This window comes from Gavialis gangeticus, unplaced genomic scaffold (assembly GCF_001723915.1).
Source record: "Gavialis gangeticus isolate Ggan-Ray unplaced genomic scaffold, GavGan_comp1, whole genome shotgun sequence".
Taxonomy (NCBI): Eukaryota; Metazoa; Chordata; order Crocodylia; family Gavialidae; genus Gavialis; species Gavialis gangeticus.
In genome coordinates this window covers 117908969-117931055 of record NW_017729025.1, presented here as the reverse complement: position 1 = coordinate 117931055, position 22087 = coordinate 117908969, and the positions used below count along the sequence as shown (strand labels likewise).

Here is a 22087-nt window from a genome sequence, read left to right as displayed (position 1 = left end):
GAGATGGGGGAGGACAGGCAAAATGAAGAGGGCAAGGAGAGAAGGAAAGGACGGGTTGTTCTCACAAGCACCAGAGAGCCCCCATCCTCCTAAGGAAAATGTACCACAGCTCAGGGGGCAGATATGAGCCAGTGGCTTGCTCTCAATGACCTGGGAAATGGCTATCTATGTCTAGATGGACCCACAGCCCTCAGAAATCTTCCCTATCTAAACTGTCCTAGACAAGTGTCTGCTTAATCTGTTCTTAACAACTTTAGAAATAACCCTCATGTACGACTCACAGACACAATGCCTGAAACATCAAAAATACCTTTTAACATGCAACAGGTGAAGCAGGGAGGGGAAGGGGGGATGAGGGGCACATTAAGGGGCACTGTCAAAATCCTGCCATAGTAAAGACAGGAAGTAGTTTGTTAAAATACACTCAAGAAAGCCAAGGAAGGGGACTATGCTCCCCACCACACAGGAAGGCAAAAATTCTTGCCATCTGTGTTAGTCTGACTGTGGGGTAAAATTCCTTCCTAATCCCAGTTTTGGTCATTGGTCTGAACTGAGCAGAGGAAGAAAAGCATCCAGCCTAGGAACCTCTGCAATTTTTATGTCCCAGCAGAAGCACCAGCATATCCCAGTCAGGTCAAAATTCTCAAACTTGGCTATAGCTAGCACCCAGTTCATCCTGGCCCTATGTGAAGACCAACAAAGTCCAGAAGCATAAAAAACCAAACACCCACCACTTTGCACTGCAACCTGGAGACTGCAAACAGAACTCCATGCATCACACACACTGACTGGAGAGCTAAAATTCCCTTTTTATCGTCCTATCTGCTCCATAAACTATCCCAGCTCCTGTAATATACTTTCATAGTCAAGCTGGTTGTAAAGCTTTGCTTCACAGAAATTTGTACTTAGAGTACAGGTTAAGTTATATGACTAAAACAGGCATGCTTTCAGGGATCTCATTTAAATTCATCTGCGTTCTGCATTATCAGAGTCCATACATATTGTATGAATTTCTCTGGTGCAGAGGCATACTGGTCTTCGTCTCAGTTACCCACAATAATACCTGTGCCTCTCTATTGCTTTCTAGTGTGGTAGCCATTAGTCAGAAGTGGAAGAAATACGCTTTATGGGGGTAGAAGAAGAAACATTTTATTGCAAAATTGGAAAAAAAAACCCAGCATGTTCTAAATTGCTAACAGCTACAAAATATCCATCCCCTATGAAAGTCTGGGTGTGTTTACAGCGGCTTTGGTAACTAACAGGAAAAGAAAGCACAGACAGTAGGACTTGATCTAGAGAACCACTTCTGCGGAAACAGGCTTGTAACCACAAATATAAAGGGATGTCGGTTGCACAAGATAAGAGGTTAATTTTTTTGTGCAACTCCTCCACAACTTTAAATTATTTTTATTCTTTGTTCAGGTAATTATTGTTTGATCTAGAACAATAAAAGGCTATCCCAATATCCCTGAAAGCTTCTGTTAAGATCTCCCCATTACTTTATTTAAACTTAAATATACTTACCCCATATGCCCATGAAAATTGCAAAAAATAGAGTTGCCACATTATCAAACAAATGGGAATACTGCAACAGAAATGCATAGGGACAGTTCAGTAACAGACCAGAATTAAAATGGAAACAAAAAATGGCTAATGATTTCAGAACTGGATACAGACCTCTGATGGCCTACACGTGGTATTTAATCTCCAGTAATTACAATCCACATCACAAAGAGGGCACATCATAATTTCTCCTCCAATTGCAGGGTCACAGATTTCTTTGCTGAGGAAAAGAATTTCAGAATTTCTTCAGATGCTCTGCATTACACTTTCTTTCAAATACATGATAAACTCAACCAGTTCAAAGCTCCAGTTCTTAGTTTTGCACATGATATACCCAAGACAACTGATATAAGCTGTAATCAGGCCATGTCTAGAGAACCCTCAAAGAAAAAGCCAGGAACTACATGTGGTGTGCATCCCCCCATACCATGGTTGAATCAGTACTCCAGAATTCTGTTACGAGCATACTGTGACAGTTGTACAGTCTCGCAGATGAGATACTAAACAAGGTTCTTGTAGGCAAAGTTTTCATAGTACTTTTGGCAGCAGCAGCAGTATTAACTCAATTATTGTTGCCAAATTCCAACTTTGATATCCATATTCCACTTTCCTAAGTCTTTTCCCCCTATTTTTCAACTTGCTGGATTTTCTTATTTCCTGTGTACCACTATGCAACAATACAGATGTATTTTAAAGTTCGCATTTTAAACCTCAAGAAGCTGAATAGCAGTGGCAAGTGAAGTGACCTACTTACACTTTTCAGTGTCCATTTACATGTGTATGTAAGGATCTTTCAGGATGAATGTAATATTATTACTAGAATACAAGTGTCAGAGTGACATAATTCAATGGAAGGGGGCATAGGGAAATGCATCTGAGGTGTAAAATTCAAACAAAAATGTGGTTTTCGATTTTTTAAATTTAATTAATTAAACTGATTTTCTGCAGTTATAAAAAACAGATTATCTGAGACGGTGCCAGGCAGATGAAAGAAACAGATCTAGGGTGATCTCAGGGAATCTCACTATAAAGTCCTGCAATATTTAGCTACACAAGTTGGAATGTCCAGTACATGAGAAAGCAGGCTCATAACCACAGATGGAGGGGACACTTGCACTTTGCACTCTATTTAGATGCTTTGGGGGGTAATTCAAAATAGCTGGCCCTCTGAAGCAGGTAAATCACCTGCTTTACAAGATGGATTAAAAAAGGAGGGTTTAAGGCAGCGGTGCTCAACCGTCTGGCTCTGTGCAACATCTGAGTGGTGTGAGGTTAGTCCCCACATTGTATCCCACAATCATGGTCAGGCCAGATCTGGCATAAGGGCCCAGGGCATGGATTGCACTCATGGACCAACCCCACATCCTGGCCTGACTCCGCCTGCTGGATCTGGCTGTGATCTGGCACACAGGGCCATGTCATCTGGTCTGCAGGGCTTTTTCCCCTGGGCTGGAAACTTGGCAATGAGGGAGCAGTAGCACTGTTAACTACAAGGCTCTGGAAACACCACTGGTTTAAGGCCGCAAAGAACACTTGATATGCACAGAATTTTAATAACATCTTTAAGCACCTACCTATTACAACTCCAAGATATAAAAACCTTTCCCAAATTAAAACAATGTTATCCACTTCCAACTAGGTGGTAAGTGCAGTATAAAGTGACCAGTTCTGCTCTGTTTGTATATCCCATTTATGTCAACTAAGTTTTGTGTGGATGTAAATGAAAACATTTCTTGCTTAAAAATTACGTATGCTTCCTGCTTTTCTATAGTGAGTGTAGAACCACTATAACCACACCCTGAGTTACTTGATATTTTTAATATATATATACATTTTCAGTATACGTGAATGCCAGTTCTGACTTCCTTCCATATGGAGCAAATCCTGAACAGCTGCAGTTATGAAAACATGCAACAGCAGCGTTAAGATAGACACTTAAAAACTATAATTCTGCTTTAATAACAAAGTAGTGCCCTCCACTACAATGTAGTTTTGACAATTACACTCACCTGCTCATATTTGCATCCATTGTAAACAAACCATACAGAAAACAGAATAAACCAACTACTGCTGCTAGGAACAACATCTCAGTGTAAAAACCCAGCCAGGCAAAATAGATTCCAATCTTCTCTCCATAGTATTTCCTGTACACACACAATGATATTGGATAGGAAACAGGAACAATGAAAATTAAAAAAGACAAAACTGGTCAAGGTCCATGCAAAATTAGGACTATAGGACAAATTCTGATCTCACAACAGAATAAAACTATTGTCATGCTGCTAAAGCAAGATCAAAACGTAGCCCATACATAAGAGTTATATGTGTTGAATGAGCATGACAGATGACCTTATTTGCCTTTGTTTTCTCTGGTCCCTCATTTAAGAAATTATTTCCCCTACCCACAATGTTGTTATATAAATGTGAATTTACCTCTGTTATGCACCAAAATAAATAAGCAGAATTTAGGATTAAATGCATCATTTAAAAAGAACAGTCTTTTTATTATAGAAAAAGCAGCAAGATGTGTTACAAATGGGAGACATGTGTCACATCAATAAAGAAATGTACTTCGATGTAAGAATGAGAAAGGGACCAAGTGCTTAGAATGCAGGTATTAAGGTAGGATTTTACATCTGAGACTGAATAAGTGTCCTTTCAGATTAGATTGAATGGTGACAAAATGTCACTGACATTCTCAAAACACTTCCATCTTAAATGGTGTACAGTTGTTTTTGTAAAAGACCTGCTACCTTGGACCAAAATCTTGCACATAATAGTCCTCTGTAAAAATTCATCCGCAAGCAAAGCAGAATCAGAAAAATGACCCCCCCCCGGGGTGATTGGGTTGGAACAGTTTTAGGATTTGAAGTAGAGAGTGTTGCCAGTTGCTAATAAAAATACATTCCATGTATTCTCTGCACCTGGTGCCTGGTTAAATATCTGCTTTTCCTCAAACATTACAAATGGATAAAAAAATTTCCAAGAGGAACAAAATGACAAATGAATACAGGCATATACTGCCGTGAAAACCCATTAAATATGGCCATATGCAATAAATGCTTTTTAGAACTTATAGTTTACCTGATGAGATCCAAAGGCTGTTCCTTGAAAAAACGGAAAAACCTGGCCCACTCCATGTACAGTGTGTATCTCTCATTATCACAGTGTGGATCATTTGACTTCTTCCAGTACTGGCACTGTGTGAGTGTGCATATATCAGAGAGACAAAGCAGCTCATCAATACGCTAATACATCACAGTAAAGAAATGTGTATTAATAGCAACACAACTCAGTAAAATTATTGGTACTCAACCCTATACTCCAAGTTTTACACATAATATTTTAAAACAACATGTGTACCAGTAGGCCCCTGGGACATTTCAGAAATTTGAACATTAAACTCTTACAGGCAGGCTGCATTGGTGGAAAATGTGTTTTGTATTTCTGATTTGTTCTTGTACTCACTGAAGAAAGCCACAGATGCAAGCCAAGTTTACACAAGTATAACACACCTACATTTAGACAACATGTACCTACATTAGCACAAATTTTCCTAATGTAGACAAACCCTACATTGTTCCTAAACAAACTCCAGTCCAAATCCTCTGTGCTATGTTGGTCAGAATCATGCTTTCATGGTGGATTCCATAGTCAAAAAGCTTGCACTGAGAGAAAGAAGTGTATAAGCATGATAAAGTATCAATTTGGTTTCCATCTACCCAGGGACTTTCCTTACCTACTATCACCATTGTGGCTTGAGGTTGGAAAGTGAACACCCCCTACAATAATTAAGTAACAGCCATGAATTTAACTTCACAGTAGTTAGCACTTGCACATACTTCCTGTCATGTTATGCATTATGCAAGTTCCTTATGAATGGACTACAACTATTGTGTCATTAGTGACTCCTGTAATTGTATAAAGTCTCAGAGCCCTAGTTTCTCATGTCATTTGACTATGAGAAAATTTCAGCTTCCAGCTTTTCTTCTGTTTTCAGTCTACAGTTGTGGAGACAAACTTGAAAGAGTGGTACATGAGCACCTTCAAAGCTCCAAAATTAGAAACAAAATAACTCAAAATATATCACTTGTAAATCTCTCTTGATATTTACTTCTATATCATGATTTTTGGGAAATAAACTCATGGTTTGGGGGTTAGTAGTACTAACAGAATGGAAATGCTTTCTGGCATCAGTGCTGCTATTTTACTATAATCTGTTTTTAATATTGCCCACAATGTGCTAGGTGCCCAAGTAAAAAAAAGTGTATGGGCCTTGTGCCAAGCTGACATTGTGTAAACAGCCACAATTTCCATCCCATCGAATAGGTGACATAACTGCATTCAATGGGAAGTTTCTCATTTTTAGACTTTCTTTCTCTAATTCACTTGCAACAAAAATTAAGCGAAGAGTTCTCAGAAAGCAGACCCATAAATTAGAAATCAATCAAGTAAACTTGTAATTTAAAATGTTGGCAGGCATTATAATTATCCTCAAATGATTACTAAAAATAAATAAGGGAATAGATTAATCCCACAAACAGCTAATTAAAATGTTACTAGGAGGTAGCTTTTCAGTATAATATGTTGGTGTTTAGCAGCACAGCTCCCTTTTGTCACTGGAAATAGGGACTAGAGAAAAATTCAGACAACTTTTCTTTAAAAACACACCTAGCAGGAAAAGCAAATATGGAAAGCTTTTACTCCTACAAGCTTCATAGTAAGCTTTGTAGTACAGGTTTCCCTCACTTTATACTGTACATGCATTCCTGGAAAACGGTGCATAACTTGAATTTGCATAAAGGAAATCCACTTTACAATGTAACAAATGGGGCTATGTTCCAAGACCTCTGATTGTACTGACTCCCAGACCCATCTTTACCACTTTTACAAGACAATTTTGGTACTCACCAAGCACAGGGCACCATCATAATAGGATGGCAACTACAGAAATGTGTTGCAGATGAGTGAGGAGCACAGATCCACACAGGAGACTATATTTTGGTGCACATCACTCCCACAATGCACCGCACAAAGCAGCTGACTGTGGGCTTCTACCACACTGACTGCATAAGAGTGAATTTACCTCGCATACAATGAATTTTTGGTATAAAAAGGGTCATTGAATAAGAGTGAATTTGCACATACAGAACTTGCATAAAGTGAGGGAAACCTGCACCTACATTTTGCCAGCAGAAGTCATCATAAAGCACTTATCAAATTATGTGGTCTTTTAGTGCAAATGTGCAAATTTATTGCAGGGTTAACTTTATTATTTTCATTGGAGTTTTATACTGCAGGTGGTTGTGACTTGCAGTATCTATGGGCTCAGATGAAGATGTTGTTCATTTCCTTGTTTCTTTGTCATTATACATTACTGCATATAACTATGTTATAATTTCTCATAATATATAGCATATCCCATTTATACAGCTCTATTATTGTATGAGTCATTAATACACTCTGGGCATGTCTACACATGCACTTTAATGTGCAGTCATCTATTTTACTGTACATTAAAGTGGTGCATAAAAAACCATGCTATTACACAAAGGTGCAATAAAATAGGCTATTGTCCATTAAGCATCACCTAAAAAAGCATATGCTTGTGCTACTCCACTTTGGGACAGCCTAATGCACATTAATTTACTACCTTGCATCAGAGGTACTAAATTTAATGCACATAAGGAGAAGAACATTAATGCATGTGTAGATGCACCCTCTCTGACTGAAACTGTTTACGTCCCATAAACCTACATACTGTATAACAGGACTGGCAAATCTGTATACATTACAGGACAAAGGACAAGAGTCATCAGTAGATATTGGAAGGGTTGCAGACCAAATGAGTTTCTGTTTCAATCAGTGATGTCACAGCCAGTAAAACAAATGAAGGAGGAGACCTGGACTAAGAAATACCTAAGGGACTGCAAAGCTAGAATACTTACATCATGAAGAGGGTAAGCAGCTGTGTAGGTGCCATTACTTAATAGTCTTTTAATCCCAAACTTTTTCTTTCCTTCTTCTGTTCCATATGGGCATCGTGTTAGAATATAGAAAACCTAAGATGCAAACATGCATATTTAAGTCTTTTCTGTTTTAATTTGGATTAACAACACACTCCAGGGAAGGGTGGAAAGAGTATTGCTGAGGGGATTTATTGCACAGGGAAAATTCAGTGCTTCTCAGGGCTCCAGTGAATAAGGAAACTCTAAATAAGGTTAATGAAGGAACAGTTTTCACAAATGTCACTTGGCTTCACTGTGCAAAAATTCAGGATACTGTACCATATACTTTCCTTCTCCCCCACACCATAGGTCACTGTTAAATTCTGTATGCACATGTAAACCTGAGATACATACTATTCTGTTTCTCACTGATGGTGAGAAGAAAGTGCTTTCATCATGAATGAGGTAGAGTTCCTGTCTATCTTTCCTGAACGGTGCTGTGAAGTAATCTGGTTCAGGATGCATCACTTTCTCTGGAAGCCTAAATGGTGAAAGCATACAATCGATGGGATTTTCTATAGTACAGGGAATATCATTTTCCTTGATGGGGACTTTGATGTTCAGCACTTCAGCATATGTAATCAGAACCTCCCATGGGGCATGGATCTTCACGTAGTAAGTTTTGCCATTTTCAGATTCCTATAAAAGAAAAATTAAACTGGATGTCAGACTAAACTTTATTTTTTTAACTGTAGCAAATGACAGTCTTAGGAAGGTATGTCAAAATGGCAAGTACATCATGATTAACTCACAATCATGCAGAACTCATAGTCTATCAGCAACCATTAAAGCTACTGCAACCCTATAGCCTGCAGCAGTGGCTAGGTAATAGTTCCACAGCAGTACCATCCCCCAACCAAAATCTTTACAGAATTCCTCTGAACTTAGTACATGCACTCAAGAACAGAGTTGTTTCACCACATAAAATAGTAATGTTCTGCCAATGGCTCTTTGGATCCTTATCTGCAGATTCCAAGGGATCCATAGGTTTCATGAGGTTATTTTTCTCTGTGTTTTTACATGCAGACCAGAGATGCTCCCTCTGCACTCCTTCACACACATGATGTAGAACTTAAAACCTAAGCAAAAAGACCAGACTTACCACACGCCAGGATAAGGGCCCATCCTGATACTACTGTCAACAGGATATAAGCACTTTCCAATTACTATAATAGGTATTTCTCATAAACTGTGTAGAGAGGCTGAGGTGTATGGATTGGTGAGGCCATGGGCTGGGACTCTAGGGCTGCTTCCTGTATATTTTGGTTTATGGGTATAAATGAGCTCAGAGTTCAGTTATCTGGCAAACTGTTTTCTTTTCATTAAAACATAAAAAGCAATCATTTCCTGCAGAAACAACAAGTGTATTCTCACAATGCTTATCAAGAAACAGCTCCCCAGTTATGTGGTTGCATTTGCTTAACTTTAGTTTCTCACATATATTATTGAAATTCCTTGCAATCATTTATAACACAGTGGATAATATCCTACCAAAAAAGAAAGTTAGAAACATTAACTAGCAATTTGTAACTTCACTTCTTTGATTATAGTTTATTTGAATAGGATGAAAATTGTTTACCTTTTTGTCTTCTGTTTCTAATTCCAGACCAGATTTTTGCAGATTACTCTCAAATTCTCTCCTTCTATCCTATAAACAAACAGAATTTACTCAATTAATGAAGTTAGCATAATTTTAACTTCATTTTGCAGACCAGTATCTTCTCTATATCCCTATACAATGAGTCCAATATTGTTTCTGTTACAGTCAAAAGAAGGTTATCCTTACCAAAAGAGAAACTAGATCAGCCCTGAAAAAATAATTATTCCCAAATCCTATTAATTTCCTTTCACTCACCAAAAGGTCTCAGAGTTTCCTCTGGTATAATAACTAGATGTTGAATTAACATATATAATATATACTGGGCTCAAACTCCGTCCCCTTGGGAATCACTGGAAAAGCTTCTATTAATTTCTAGATTAGGATCAGAGTTTAAATTATTTTTTAAAAACTAAATAGACAATCCTGTAAAATATTTCAGTAACCTATACTGAATTTTTCATCCAAATATTCTATACACTGTATGATCACAATTTGTAAAGCAAAAGTTCTGTACAGCACAAGAAAAAGCCAGTTACTCCTTTAACAATTATTCTGCACTTGTTACTCTTGTTATCCTTGTAAATGAGGATAGCATGGGGCGGGAAATTATTTTGGATGGAGGGTTGCTTACCGAGTTTTGGCAAGCCATTGAGGGCCACATGGATAGCCCTGCCCCTTGACAGGTGTCCCACCCCCTGGTAGCCATCTTGGAGGTGGAAGCCCTGCCCCCCTAGCCCCTGACTTCTGCCACCAGAAGTCCCTCCCTTTGCCCCCCAGAAGTACTCCTTTCAGCCAGGGTTTTGCCATCCAGGGGTTGGAACCAGAAAAATACCAAATTATATTATAAAAATCAAAAATGCACTACAACTTTCATTAATTTCATCTCAAAAAATATTTTTGTCTTGATTTACATGTGTTTGTGTAGTGTACATAGAGGTGATAGTATAATAGTTTAAAATGAAGTCTTATTCTTGTATATTGTGGGAGGGTGTGGGTGGGAGAGTGGGTATAGTTTTGTGGGTATGTGAGGTATGGGGAAGGGTGTGTGCATGATTTGTGGGGTGGGTGGATAGGTGTGGGGTGTGTGGGTATGTGGGGGTATAGGTGGGTATGGGGATTGTGGGGGGTTGTGAATGTGTGGGGGAAGGGTGACTGTGGAGGGCTGTGGCTTGTGTGGATTTGCCAACAGCCTGCCCCCCCAGCAAAGCCCTGCCAGTGCTCCTGCAAGCCCGAGCTTGGCGCTTCTGCTGCTCCTGGTCCTGAGGCACTGGTGCAGGCCCCGTGCTTCTTCTCACTGCCTCTTGCCGCTGCTCTGCCACTGCTGCCCTTCTCCTGCCACTTCCCTATTCCCTCTTCCCCGGCTGCTCCAGCACCATGTCCCAGTTGCTTCCGCAGTCCTAAGGCTGCAGCTGGGAACCACGTGATACCAGGGGAGGGGGAATGGGGAAATGGCTGCAGCAGGCTGGAGGAAGGAGTAGTGAGTGGGCATGCAAAGCACAGTAACAGCTGGGCGGGATTGCAGGGCCCATGCCAGTGCACTGGCAGGATCCAGACTGGAGTGGCAGAAACATGGGGCCTGGGCTGCCAGGGGCTCTATGGAGCCAAGCTGCACTGCTCCAGCAGGGAGAGGTGGGAGCCAGCCGACTCTGGGCCCTGCTGGTGCTGGCCCCAGTGCACCAGCATGGACCCCATGCTCCCACCCAACTGACTGCCCCTTCTCCCCACATTTCACAGCCATTTCCCTGCTCCCCCACCCATTTACCAGCCTCCAGCACCACATGGTTCCTGGCTGCAGTGCTGGGATCACAAGAGCCAGCCCATCTGGCCCTGAGGACTGGGGCAATCATCCATGTTCTTCCCCTGCCTCCCTCCACCCCTCCTTCTTATTTGTATTTCCCTCAGTGCAGGAAAGCAGGAACAGCCTCATGCCAGAAGCCGCCAGAAGATTCTGCTAGGCAGACGCTTCTGGCTGGGGCTTGGGTGGGGGAGCTACAAAGGAATGCCGGGACAGGCTGGAGTTGCTGCTCCAGCCATCTAGTTCTGCCAGCAGCTCCCCCATGGTCCTACTGCCCCTGTCTCCTGTCATCTCTGACAGGCAGCCAGGGGCAGATAAATATTAATTTTCAAATTTTTTTACAGGCACCATGGGCCAGATGGAATGGCTTGGCAGGCCAGATCTGGCCCAAGCATCGTATTTTGCCTGCCCCTGTGATAGCCAGACTCGATCCATGGTCATACCATGTATGCTGAACAGGTTTACTGGACACCTTCATCTGAATTGCCTGGGGATGGTCAGTGTTGGAGATCAAACTACATACTATGGTTCCCTGACAATACAGCTTCTCTCTCCAGCCCACACACTAGGGGAAATTAAGAAATCAACTGCTGGCTCTTTGCCCACTAGTGGTCTTTGTATATTAAAGGAATCCCTTGAAAACGAGATTATGAGCAGTATCTTCCTCTTTCACAATTCAGAAGTAAAGAGGGTGAGAATCCAGCCCCATATTGCATATACAATGATACAACGTCTCTAGAGTGATAACTTGTAGAGAATGGAATGAATTAATGCTTGTACCCTTTTGACTAGCTTATCTGCTGTCTGTTTACTGATCCACCCTCCCCAAAACATATTTTAACATTTTAGACTCCAAAGTTTTGATGACACTCTCCAAAAAGAAAATCATGCTCCCAGAGCCTTTTCCTTTTTTTTATGCCAAGTATAGAATTTCCCCCAATTTTAGCCTGTCCGTAGCTTGAGACAAATTGCAGTGTCTCAAGTCTCTCAATGGGCCAAAGATACCATTTCTAGATATAATAACAGTGTCACAATTTAAAATTCATGACTCACTCACCCTGCAAGGCTGAAAATAAGGGCCCATATTTTGGCAATTTTTCCACTTCAGCACCACAGAGGTAAGGCTAGCTTAAATAATTATATTATTGTTATAGTCCCTTCCCAGCATACCTGAATTGCCTAACAAACTAAAACAGACACATTAAGATTATCAAAATTGGATCCAAAGTCCAGTGGGAAAAGTCAGCCAAATGCTATTGTACATAAAGATCAGACATTTAAGAAAGATAAACCACTCTTATAAACATAAAGCTACCTTTCATAACAATGCTGTGTTTTAGTAAGAATAATCAGTCAAAAGTAAGTGGTGAAGTTCATGGTACATTGTTACCTAACACAAAAACCTAGTCTTAAGCAATGGATTTTCATGTTCGAAAACATCTCCTCCCTAGTACAGTATCCAGTTTTATTCTAACCAAACTCCAAGTGTACAATGATGGGTGCTAACAAAATTAATGTATTACAAAAAATGTAATATATGTGCCCAAATTCTGTGCTAACTCATGCCCCAGTAGCATAAATCACATAGTGGCAGAAGGCAAAAGTCAACATAGGATTTGGACCCTTGTTAGCAACTTTGGGGTCAATCTTGTGAACCTCAATTCACAATGGAAGGCTTTGAATTTTGCTGTACATGTTCAACACTTAACAAAATCAGACCCTCAAGACAAAACACGAGTTCATCATTCCTGGTACTCCCACAACTTCCACTGAGTCCATCAGAATTTTGTGAATGCAAAGAATGACCCAAGACCCAAATTTGGGAAAATGTACTCTCTTTTCTTAGTTTAAAAAGCAGTAACATTACATTTAATGCTATTTACAAGTGATACTGCACCAAAGTACAAAACACTAAGGGCTAGACTATGCCTAGCTCTAATGTGGCTAAGCAATGTGGAACAGGAACTGAGAGAGAAATTAGGAAATCCTTTCCCTATTTCTTGCATAATACACATCAGGGTAACCTGAATACAGGCAAAAGTTGCACTTTGCAGGCTGAGAAGATGAAAAAAGAGTTGTCTGTATGTTGCATGTGAAATTACAGTTCTGCTCCACCATGAAGAACCTAAGCCTGTGGAGCTCCTAGAAACATAATACTTTTGGGGTGCTCCTTATGGAGAACTGGGCCTTTGGACAACAAAAAGTGTGTGAGCAATCCTAAATAAATAGTTCTAATCAGACTGTTTTATTTTGTTCTTAAATTAATTCAGCCACTTTTATTCTAAATATGGCAGCAAATTTCATATATGAATAAAATAATGCATTGGTAAGGTTAGTCAGACAAATAAACACTATCTACTGCTAGATAATAGATAAAATTTAAAATAAATTGCCCAACATAAAATATAATTTAGATTTTTGTTTGTAAAAAGCTTTACAGTTAGGATTCATTCATGTAGTTGATACCATCCAAGTACAATACACAGAAAAGACGGTTTATTGCAGAGATGACTCTGACTGAATCCTTTGGACTTTAATTTTTATGTGTCCTGTGAGTATAAATTGTGTACCATATAGATTATGGGTTATGTTTTGCATTTAAAATAAATGCATTCATAAAAATGAGTTTATTAAGTGGAACTGCAAAGTGAAACGTGAAATTTCAATAACTGATGCTGTAGACCACCCATTACTGAGATAGCAGAAGTATTATTTTTTTAAATTTGTCCGTTTCAGATGTGCAAGATTACAGGGAAGCTTATAATGAGTACCCTAAGGCTGATGGTGAATGCAAATCGCTAATAAATAAATCCAGAGTAGCTGAACATCTGATTAAAATGTACAAGAATGATCTCCAGATTTTCAACATATTATGGCTTGATTTAACTTTGCCTTCAGTGAATTCAGAAGCTTCTCAGCATCTTGAAGGATGCAATCAGTACTTCCCTACCTCAGGCAATTAGGTTTTAAAAATTAAAACAGTGATGGGATCACTACATGCTATACGGTCACCTAAACAATGGAAAGTCAGAAGTAAACTTTTAACTTCCAAGATAGCTAAGACAATTTTTTTTCTGAGTTGGCCCATGCCCAGGGGATAAAAAGGAATGTTTGCAGAATGTAGCAGTTCACTGCAGCCACTACAGGATCAATATTAGAATAATAGAAATCCAGAAGCAGAAGGGATTAAACAAACAAAAATAGAGAGGGCTCAAAATCCTGGATGCATGGATGCAATCACACTGCAAATGTGTAGAGAGGGCTCCTCTACTCACACAGACAAAGACATGATGGGATCTAATGCCCAATCTACAAAATTGTGCCTCCTGCCATGTCACACATTCTTCTGTACTGGCAAGGAGATTGCAGTGGGCATGATCTCCCAGCCCCAGAGGTTTCATATAACCCCAAGGCTGTGAGATGGCATGTGAGATGCTCCATGGCTGCTAGGACCCAGCTGGGTCCTGGCACCAGGAGGCACACTGTGGGGACCCAGCATCTGCAGGTCCAGAGTGCTGCTAGGACCCAGAGTTGGCAGCTGCTACAGCTGAGACTCCCTTCAGTTGCAGGACTCCCAGCCCCAGCTGGGCATGGTGCCCCCTTGCAGCTGGGAGCCCTGTTAGCTGAATTAAAGCTCAATAGCAATCAGCTATAACATTAATACACATTTTCAAAATCTAACTTTAGAGCTGGTTGGAGCTTTTTTATGGCATGATGGGTATTTTGCACATGTAGCTGGTCTCAAGCTAAATTCCTCTACCTGTAACAGGTAGAGGGAGCTTTTGAGAGTTCAGATCTAGGTGGATAGCCACACATTGCAGTCCCATTCATCCTATTTTACATGGGTGATAAGGAAAGCTCTGTTTATCAGAAAGCATTCAATCAATATATTATATTTACAAATTTTGCTTCCAAGTGTCATTTTGTGACTTTTCTCATCTTAAGCAACCGCCATGTTAACTTAAGAGTTGAATTAGCTGATTAACTCAATAATAAGACCATTTTCTTAAAAGGAGATTTCTCTCAAGAAGTTTCTCTCAAGAAACTTGGCAGCTTTTCCAGTCTAAGCTTGTAGAGCTCTTGGGGGTACACAAAGAACTAGCATTATCAAGTATATGGGTTTGCATTGTATGAAGCTAAGAAGAAAGATAGGCCTAATAATACATAAAGTGCTTTCATCTGAAGCAGATTGTTGAAATGCTATATAGAAATGAATTCTATTCAAAGTTAGGAAATCCAAAGCTATTTCTCTGAAGCAAGTACAGACACTTAAAACCTGCTATAAAAAATGTTGCTCCTTCTCCTATGAACCTTTCTATTCTTAGTCTGTACAACTTTGCTGGCCTCACTGCACTGGCCTTGTACTGGCCCTAAATACACTGGTGAATCTTACTTTCTCTGAAGACTCCCAAGAAACATATCTCCACACTATAATTGGTTCACAGTGAGTGTGTCTACATGAGACGCTGACAGCACAGTAGCCAAATAATACTACACAGCAACATATCACAACACCAACAGTGCTAATACTAATATTACTGCACAGTATTATTAGGCTACTGCACAGCAGTGTCACTTAAAAGGCGTTTGCCAGTGCTAGTGTGCAGTAACTCTGGTTACTGTGCATTTATTTAGTACTTGATTGTGCAAGTGCTAAATAAATGAGCAGTAACCACTGTCAGTGGCATCTCGTGCAAACATTCCCAGGGACTTATACAGCTCTATGTACGGAGGTCCTGTCATTGCAGTGATTTTCCTGGGGAAACTCCACCGGCGGCGGGGGGCGCATTTTAATTAGAGTGGTTCCCAGAGAGCCAGTCTAATTAAAATCTCTCACCATTACATGTATTAAGCATCCCACATTTCAAAATGGCTGCAAGGGCACTTTAACTAAAGCTCATTCAACGAGTTTTAAAAAAAGTCCCCCCACCACCATTCCGAAACACGGGGTGCTCAATACAGGTGATAGTGAGGCATACTGCAGCATTCTAATTAGAACGCTCCGGCAGACTCTATTAATCACGTCTGCTCTGACACATTCAAATTAGAATATGTTGGAACAAGTCTATCAGCACCCATTTTCTTTAAATAACAGCTGTAATAAACCCCTTCTCGGTTTGAACACGTAAGCTGAACAGGGACAGCTAAGAAAGGCAGACTGTAAGATGTTCAGATTCAGACAATGTAAAACAGATGTGTTTACATTGGAGAACTTTGATTATTTATTTGCTTTATGTAGCTATTTTAGTTTTTTTCATTTACAAAAATAAAATTCCTGGGTTTTACGAGCCAACTTTTCATGGCTCTGTGTTTCAATTGCCAGAGAAAAATAGCTAATCTTTCTAGTTGTTCTTCCTCCTACAAAGGGAATACACAATACTTGTGTGTTTTCTTCTTCTTACGCATCTGTGTTTGGTTAAAAAAGGTCTTTTATTTCATGGAAGTCCACAAGCATAAATTTCAGGAGATTTTTCATTGAGGCATTATTTGCCCTTGGAAATATGAGATTACATGAGCATCTCAGCTTTCGTTTTCAAAAGAAAATCAGATTCTGGCTGCTTGTTATTGCTGAGAACAGCTTGTAAATGGAACCTGTAATGGCTTGAAAGGCTGAAGGAAAATTTTAAAAGACAAAAGAATCCAAAGCATATTTTAAAACATCTTTAGAATTTTTTGGCAAATTAATGATTCCTTTCAATTCACGGAGTTGGCAGAACTGGAGCTTACAATGTAAAAAATGGCTTGAATGAGTGCATTTCTTGAATCAGGCCCAAAATCTCAGTGTAGACAAAGAACAAACAGAAATGCCACTTTCTGATTCCTTCTGGAAATCTGATCCAATGTCACCACCATGGCTATTGTGTTTTGCTGAGAACTTGTAATTGGTATTTTACAGCAACCCACAGTAAGCTTGGACTTCGTGCTTTGTTGTCTGCAAGATCCATTTCCATAGATATTTTGAGCCTGGTTTTAAAACAACAGGGATTTGTAATAATAAAGATAATAAATTACAAATACTTTGGTAATAAAGCAAGATACCAGTCAGAAAGCCTAGCAGAGGAGACACTGAGATCATTTTATTGGGAGTATAAAGCAAGTAATTAAGAATAAAAGCCCTTTTACCGACAACCTTATACAGACCTCATCCATCACATAAGTCTCAGGAGGTTATGAGAGATGTAAGAATCCTCCATGAACCTCACAAGAAAATAGATCAAATTAATTTAATAAAGGAGTGCCTGCTGGTGAAACTCTAAATTACATTTTAGACACTTCAACAGTTAAACAAATACAGTTCTATTTAGCAGCTGTGCAACGGCATGGCCCAAGTACATCTCCTACTCACCTGAGTAAGGATAGCACAAATCTGTACACAGAACCAAAAGATTGCAAGGGACCTCAGTGGTAATCTGGCCCCAAACCCTGCCCAAATACTGTTATCTACATGAATACAAAACCATCAAATGCTTTAGGGTTGTTGCTTGTAGCCATGTTGGCCCTACCTGTCTCCCAGGGCCTCTGATCCTCCCTGCCAGCATTTGCATTTTCACAGACCTGCATTTTGCATATTGGCTTCCATTTCACCCAAGACAGCACACAAAGAAACAACAAACTCTCCCTGTGACTGAAGAAGGGTGTTTGTACCGGAAAGCTTGCAAAGAACAGTTTTGCCAACCATTTAGTTGGTCTAATAAAGAGATCACATTTACCCTGTGAACCACCAAATATTATATTTCTTTAAGTGCTTACCTTATTTAGTCTTTCCCAGACATGGTGCACATCATAAAATGATGGTTCTCATTAACTGGCATGCCCTAACTTTCATAGTCTCATTGCCTTACATCCACTGTTTTAATTTTTTGAAAAATTTAGCATCAGCGTTTCAAGAAATGAACATATATTAATGCACTTAGTAAACATATTTGTAAAATACTGGTGCTGGACATAAATGGTGGCCCAAAGATCTCACATCTATTCTTAATAAAGATATCAGACTTTTCACCCTTTGGGCATTAGTAATTCACTATGTACATTAAACAGAGGAAAATCTTCACACAAAAGCTCTCTCCCAAATAACTAGCAAAATACAAAATCAGCTCTTATTTCTACATATAGCCTTGGGAACCCAGAATTTTCATCTGGTTGTTATAAGGGAAGGACACAGAACTACCCTAAAGGAAAAGGAGGTTTATATAATAATTGAAACAAGAAGTTTAATAGAGCTCCTTGCTGCTCTAAGTTACAAAGTATCAAGAACTCAACTTCTTCATTTTAACACAAATTACATTATGTAAGATTGTTCTTCTGGTATTCTTCCAATGAAAGAAATCTGAATTAACCATACAGTTATTAGGACTATTAGTTGCACATGCTTATTAAAATGCAATGATCCAGTATGTTTTCTAAACACAGAAGGTATCTCACTGATTCATGTACAAATACAATAAAAGCACATACAACATGCATACATGAGCTTTTCAGTTGAAATAATAGTCATGTGTATAATCCTTCACATTCAGCCTTCATAACCCTGGTCAACAGATCGACTTTTCAGCATGATCCAAGTAGCTCAATGCTCCTCAAGGAGTCAGTTCCAAAATCAAGGGCCTTCAGACAATTTTCTGCCCTCGGTCTTCTGACAAACATATCAAAACACTGGAAGCTCAAGACTTGGGTGATCGCAACATGAAATACATTTTAGTAAAAAATACAAAGAGAAGCAACCTGTGTAATAAATTCTAGTCAGGTTGATATGACTGAATGCCAACTACCAAGAACTGCTGTTTCAGAGACACTGACTTACAATGTGGATGGACTGTTTGGAGCTCTGATGGTAGCTGCTGATGGCAATTTCAAACAAATCTAAGGCCATGTACAGACATTAGTTTCTACTGGGAGAGTCACTGCTTTCCCAGTAGAAAACACAAGTGTACACAGGTTCAAGGGTTTTTTTTCCCCTCAGAGCAAAAAATGGCTTCTCCAGAAGAAAAATAATCCGGCAAAAACCAGGGAAAGCTGGTGTTTAGAAGATATAGTAAAAGAAACTTACCGCTTTCTTTTCCTCGTCTTTATTTGGATCATCCACAAAAGAAAGTACAAAATCAATTCGCCGAACCCCATCCCTGAAGAAAACAGAATCCTTGCTTTGGTGCCGTTTGTCAATCTGTGAAGAGCACAGGTAAACAATTGAAAATCAAATCTTGCATTGCTCTAAAACAGAGCAGAAGAACAGAGTAGCTTCCTCAGTTGGGTTCAATTCTTCCACAGTTGAAGGTACCTGTGTCTATGATGGAGTTTCAACAATAGTTCCATCTGTTATATGACAATTGAGAAGGAATTTCCAACTGGCTATGTATAAGCACTGGGCATCTGCTTGAAACATATGCTGCATAAAGCTTAAAATGATTTACATTAGTATAGTAATGCCTGTGAGCAACGCTAGATTTAAAGATTTCTCACTGTTTTCAGAAATGCCTCTTTTTCAAAAAAGTTTAAAACTTCTCTCAAAAACTGTATCAAGTGTTTGATTATATGTCAATATGGTTTTTATACTGCAGAGTTAACTATAGCACTCCTTTAAGCAAGAGCAAACTAGAGAACAGCTGAAAAACATCAAAGCAAGTGGCACAGCAACAGTTGTAAAAGTAAAGACAGTTCATGCACTTACTCTCTTTCAGACCAGGGCTTCTAAAGCAGCAACTATCTAGAAACACTGCCCAGTGATTAACTTAACTGGTTACATCAAGAATTAGAACACAAAAACTACACAAACTAAATCTTAGTCATCTGCAAAATTTCATTAAAATTTCCTTCCTTAAAAAAAATAAAAAGCCATTAATCTACTGTATAAAGTAAACATTTTTTTTTAAATCAAAGTGTTGATTCTGTATTTTAATTTGCAGGATCCTAAAATATAATATTAAATAAAATCTAATCTCTTCCAGTAAATTGTGTTACAGAAATAATGCTTTAATGTAACCAGGTAAACCCAACGATCTTGATATCTGCTATGGCACCAGTTTTGGTTAGTTCCAGGTAACCCAACACAAAGTTTTCTCTAGAAAAAAAGATCTATACAGGCAGTCCTCAGACTTACGACACAACTGGTTCCTGAAAACTGTGTCTTAAGTCAAAAAGTTGTAACTTGGAACGAATTTTCCCATAGGACCAGGCAAACTGGTTCCTTTTCGATGGTCAATACTGTGTGCAGCTGGTAAGTGGTAGAAGGGGAGGGGGAAGGGAAGGGGTGTGGGAGGGCAGATCAACAACCCCCATGGTGAGGGAGGAATTGGGGCTAGGATCAGGGCTGGGGCAAGTGTTCCCCAGTCGGGGCCAGGACGCTGCAGGGAGGTGGGTACGGTGACTCCTGCCACTGTGTGCTGTTTGTCTGGTGGCTCAACCAGCAGTTCCTGCCACTGCTCCTGCCTCTGGTCCAGGAGGGCATGGGGGCCTTGTGCCCATGGATCTGTGTGGGGTAGGGTGGGCAGGGCCAGGGCTGCACTGGGCTGCGCTCCAGGTAGGTGGTGGGAGCTACACCGAATTTTCAGGTGGCTGCAGCCCCCCTCAGAGCTCCCACTCTGCTACCTGCCCTGCCCCAATCCAGAGGTATATGACCCACTATGCCCTGAAAGCCATGGCTCATCTGGGAGGTGCAGGGAGGGCAGCTTCTGCCACTGCATGCCACTTATCTGGAGGCAGTGCAGCAGCTCCGCCCCATGCCCATCCTGCCCCAGCTGGGCAAGTGGAGGGAGGGCATGGTGGGGGTGCTCCTGGATTGGGGAACGGCAAACTATGGGGGGGATGCAGCCACCCAAAAATTCATGATAGCCCCCGCTACCTGTCCAAAGTGTGGCCCAGTGTAGCCTCGGCCCTGCCTACCGCACCCTGTGTGTATCCGGGGGCATGTGCCCCCCCAAGCCCTCCCGGCCCAGTGGTTGAAGCAGTGGTGGGAACTGCCAATCAAGCCACCAGACGAGCAGCATGCAACAACAGGAGCGGCCTCTCCCCAGCTTATGCCCGCCTGGTCCCGGCTGGGCAGTGTTTATCTCGGCCCTGGTCCCAGCCCTAGTCCCTCCCTCACCACAGGGGGTGTTGATTTGCCCCCCATGCCCTTTCCCTTCCCCCTCCCCTTTCATCACTTACCAGCCACATGCAGTATCAACTGTTATAAAGACAAAAGCCACGTCAGAATGTCAAAATGGGGTGTCAATTTATAAACGTGGTTAGTGATGTTCATCACAACTCAAAGTCATAAGTTAAGGACTGCCTGTAGTTAACAAATTTCTGTTATTGAACTCCACAAAATCTGTTACGAGATAAAGTCCTCAGAACAAAAATGAAATCTACCTAGTCTACTATTTTGGTCTAAATTCAACCCTAGCCTAATGGGACTCACCTAACATGGAATTCAGAAAGAACTCCATGGCTAGCATCAGAAATTATACACAAACTGGTTTAAGTGATCAGAAATGGGTTTAAACCTGTAACAGAACAGAAGTTCAGTGCTCTTAAACTGCTTTCAAAATGGTTGAAACAGCTTTAAGATAAACCTGGTTGCAAATAGTATCAGAGTTAACTGATTTAACTCAAACTGGTTTATGGAACTTCTGTCCCAGATCCCCTCCCAATTCAAGTTAACGCATAGTCCCCTGGCATCTTATGATGCTTTGCAGCCCTGGGCTGTGCTGTCTGCTCCAGCGAGCAGGGTCTACCCAGCCCCTCTGCTCCCTAGCTGGATATCACTCCTCCGGGTGCTTAAGCTGGAAAGGGGAGGAGGGGCGAGGAAATCATCCCTCTGGTTCAGCACCAAATCCCCAGCACCAAACCCCAGTGTTGCCGGTAAAGTGGGGAGGGCTTGGGAAACAGACCCCCAACCAGATGCTGCCGACCTGGGGAGGGAAGGGGGAGTCTGTAGGGGGAGCTTGATTCTGCCCCTCAAAGCCTGGAGCTGAGAGTCACACCCCTTTCTCAGCCTCTAGGCTGGTTGGGAAGTGGAAAGAACCCTGCAATGGGGCTTGGCTCTGCCACCAGAGTCTGAAGCCGGAAGCCATGCCCCCTTCTAAGCCTCTGGGATGGCTGAGCACGGGGGGTGGGAAAAAGCCCACACCAGGGCTTGGCTCC

General features: G+C 40.7%; 1 protein-coding gene across 2 annotated transcripts in view; it reads right to left on the bottom strand.

Annotated features, from left to right (window-relative positions):
• Positions 1-22087, bottom strand: part of ANO5 (anoctamin 5) — a 78877-nt gene that overhangs the window by 37200 nt on the left and 19590 nt on the right. For both annotated transcript variants that reach the window (XM_019519471.1, XM_019519472.1), the window contains 8 exons: positions 19017-19130; positions 9151-9219; positions 7926-8210; positions 7512-7625; positions 4648-4763; positions 3573-3707; positions 1678-1783; positions 1525-1585 (listed from right to left, as the gene is read on the bottom strand). In XM_019519471.1, the coding sequence (XP_019375016.1) occupies positions 1525-1585; positions 1678-1783; positions 3573-3707; positions 4648-4763; positions 7512-7625; positions 7926-8210; positions 9151-9219; positions 19017-19130 (1000 nt within the window). The remainder of the gene's footprint in view (positions 1-1524; positions 1586-1677; positions 1784-3572; positions 3708-4647; positions 4764-7511; positions 7626-7925; positions 8211-9150; positions 9220-19016; positions 19131-22087) is intronic.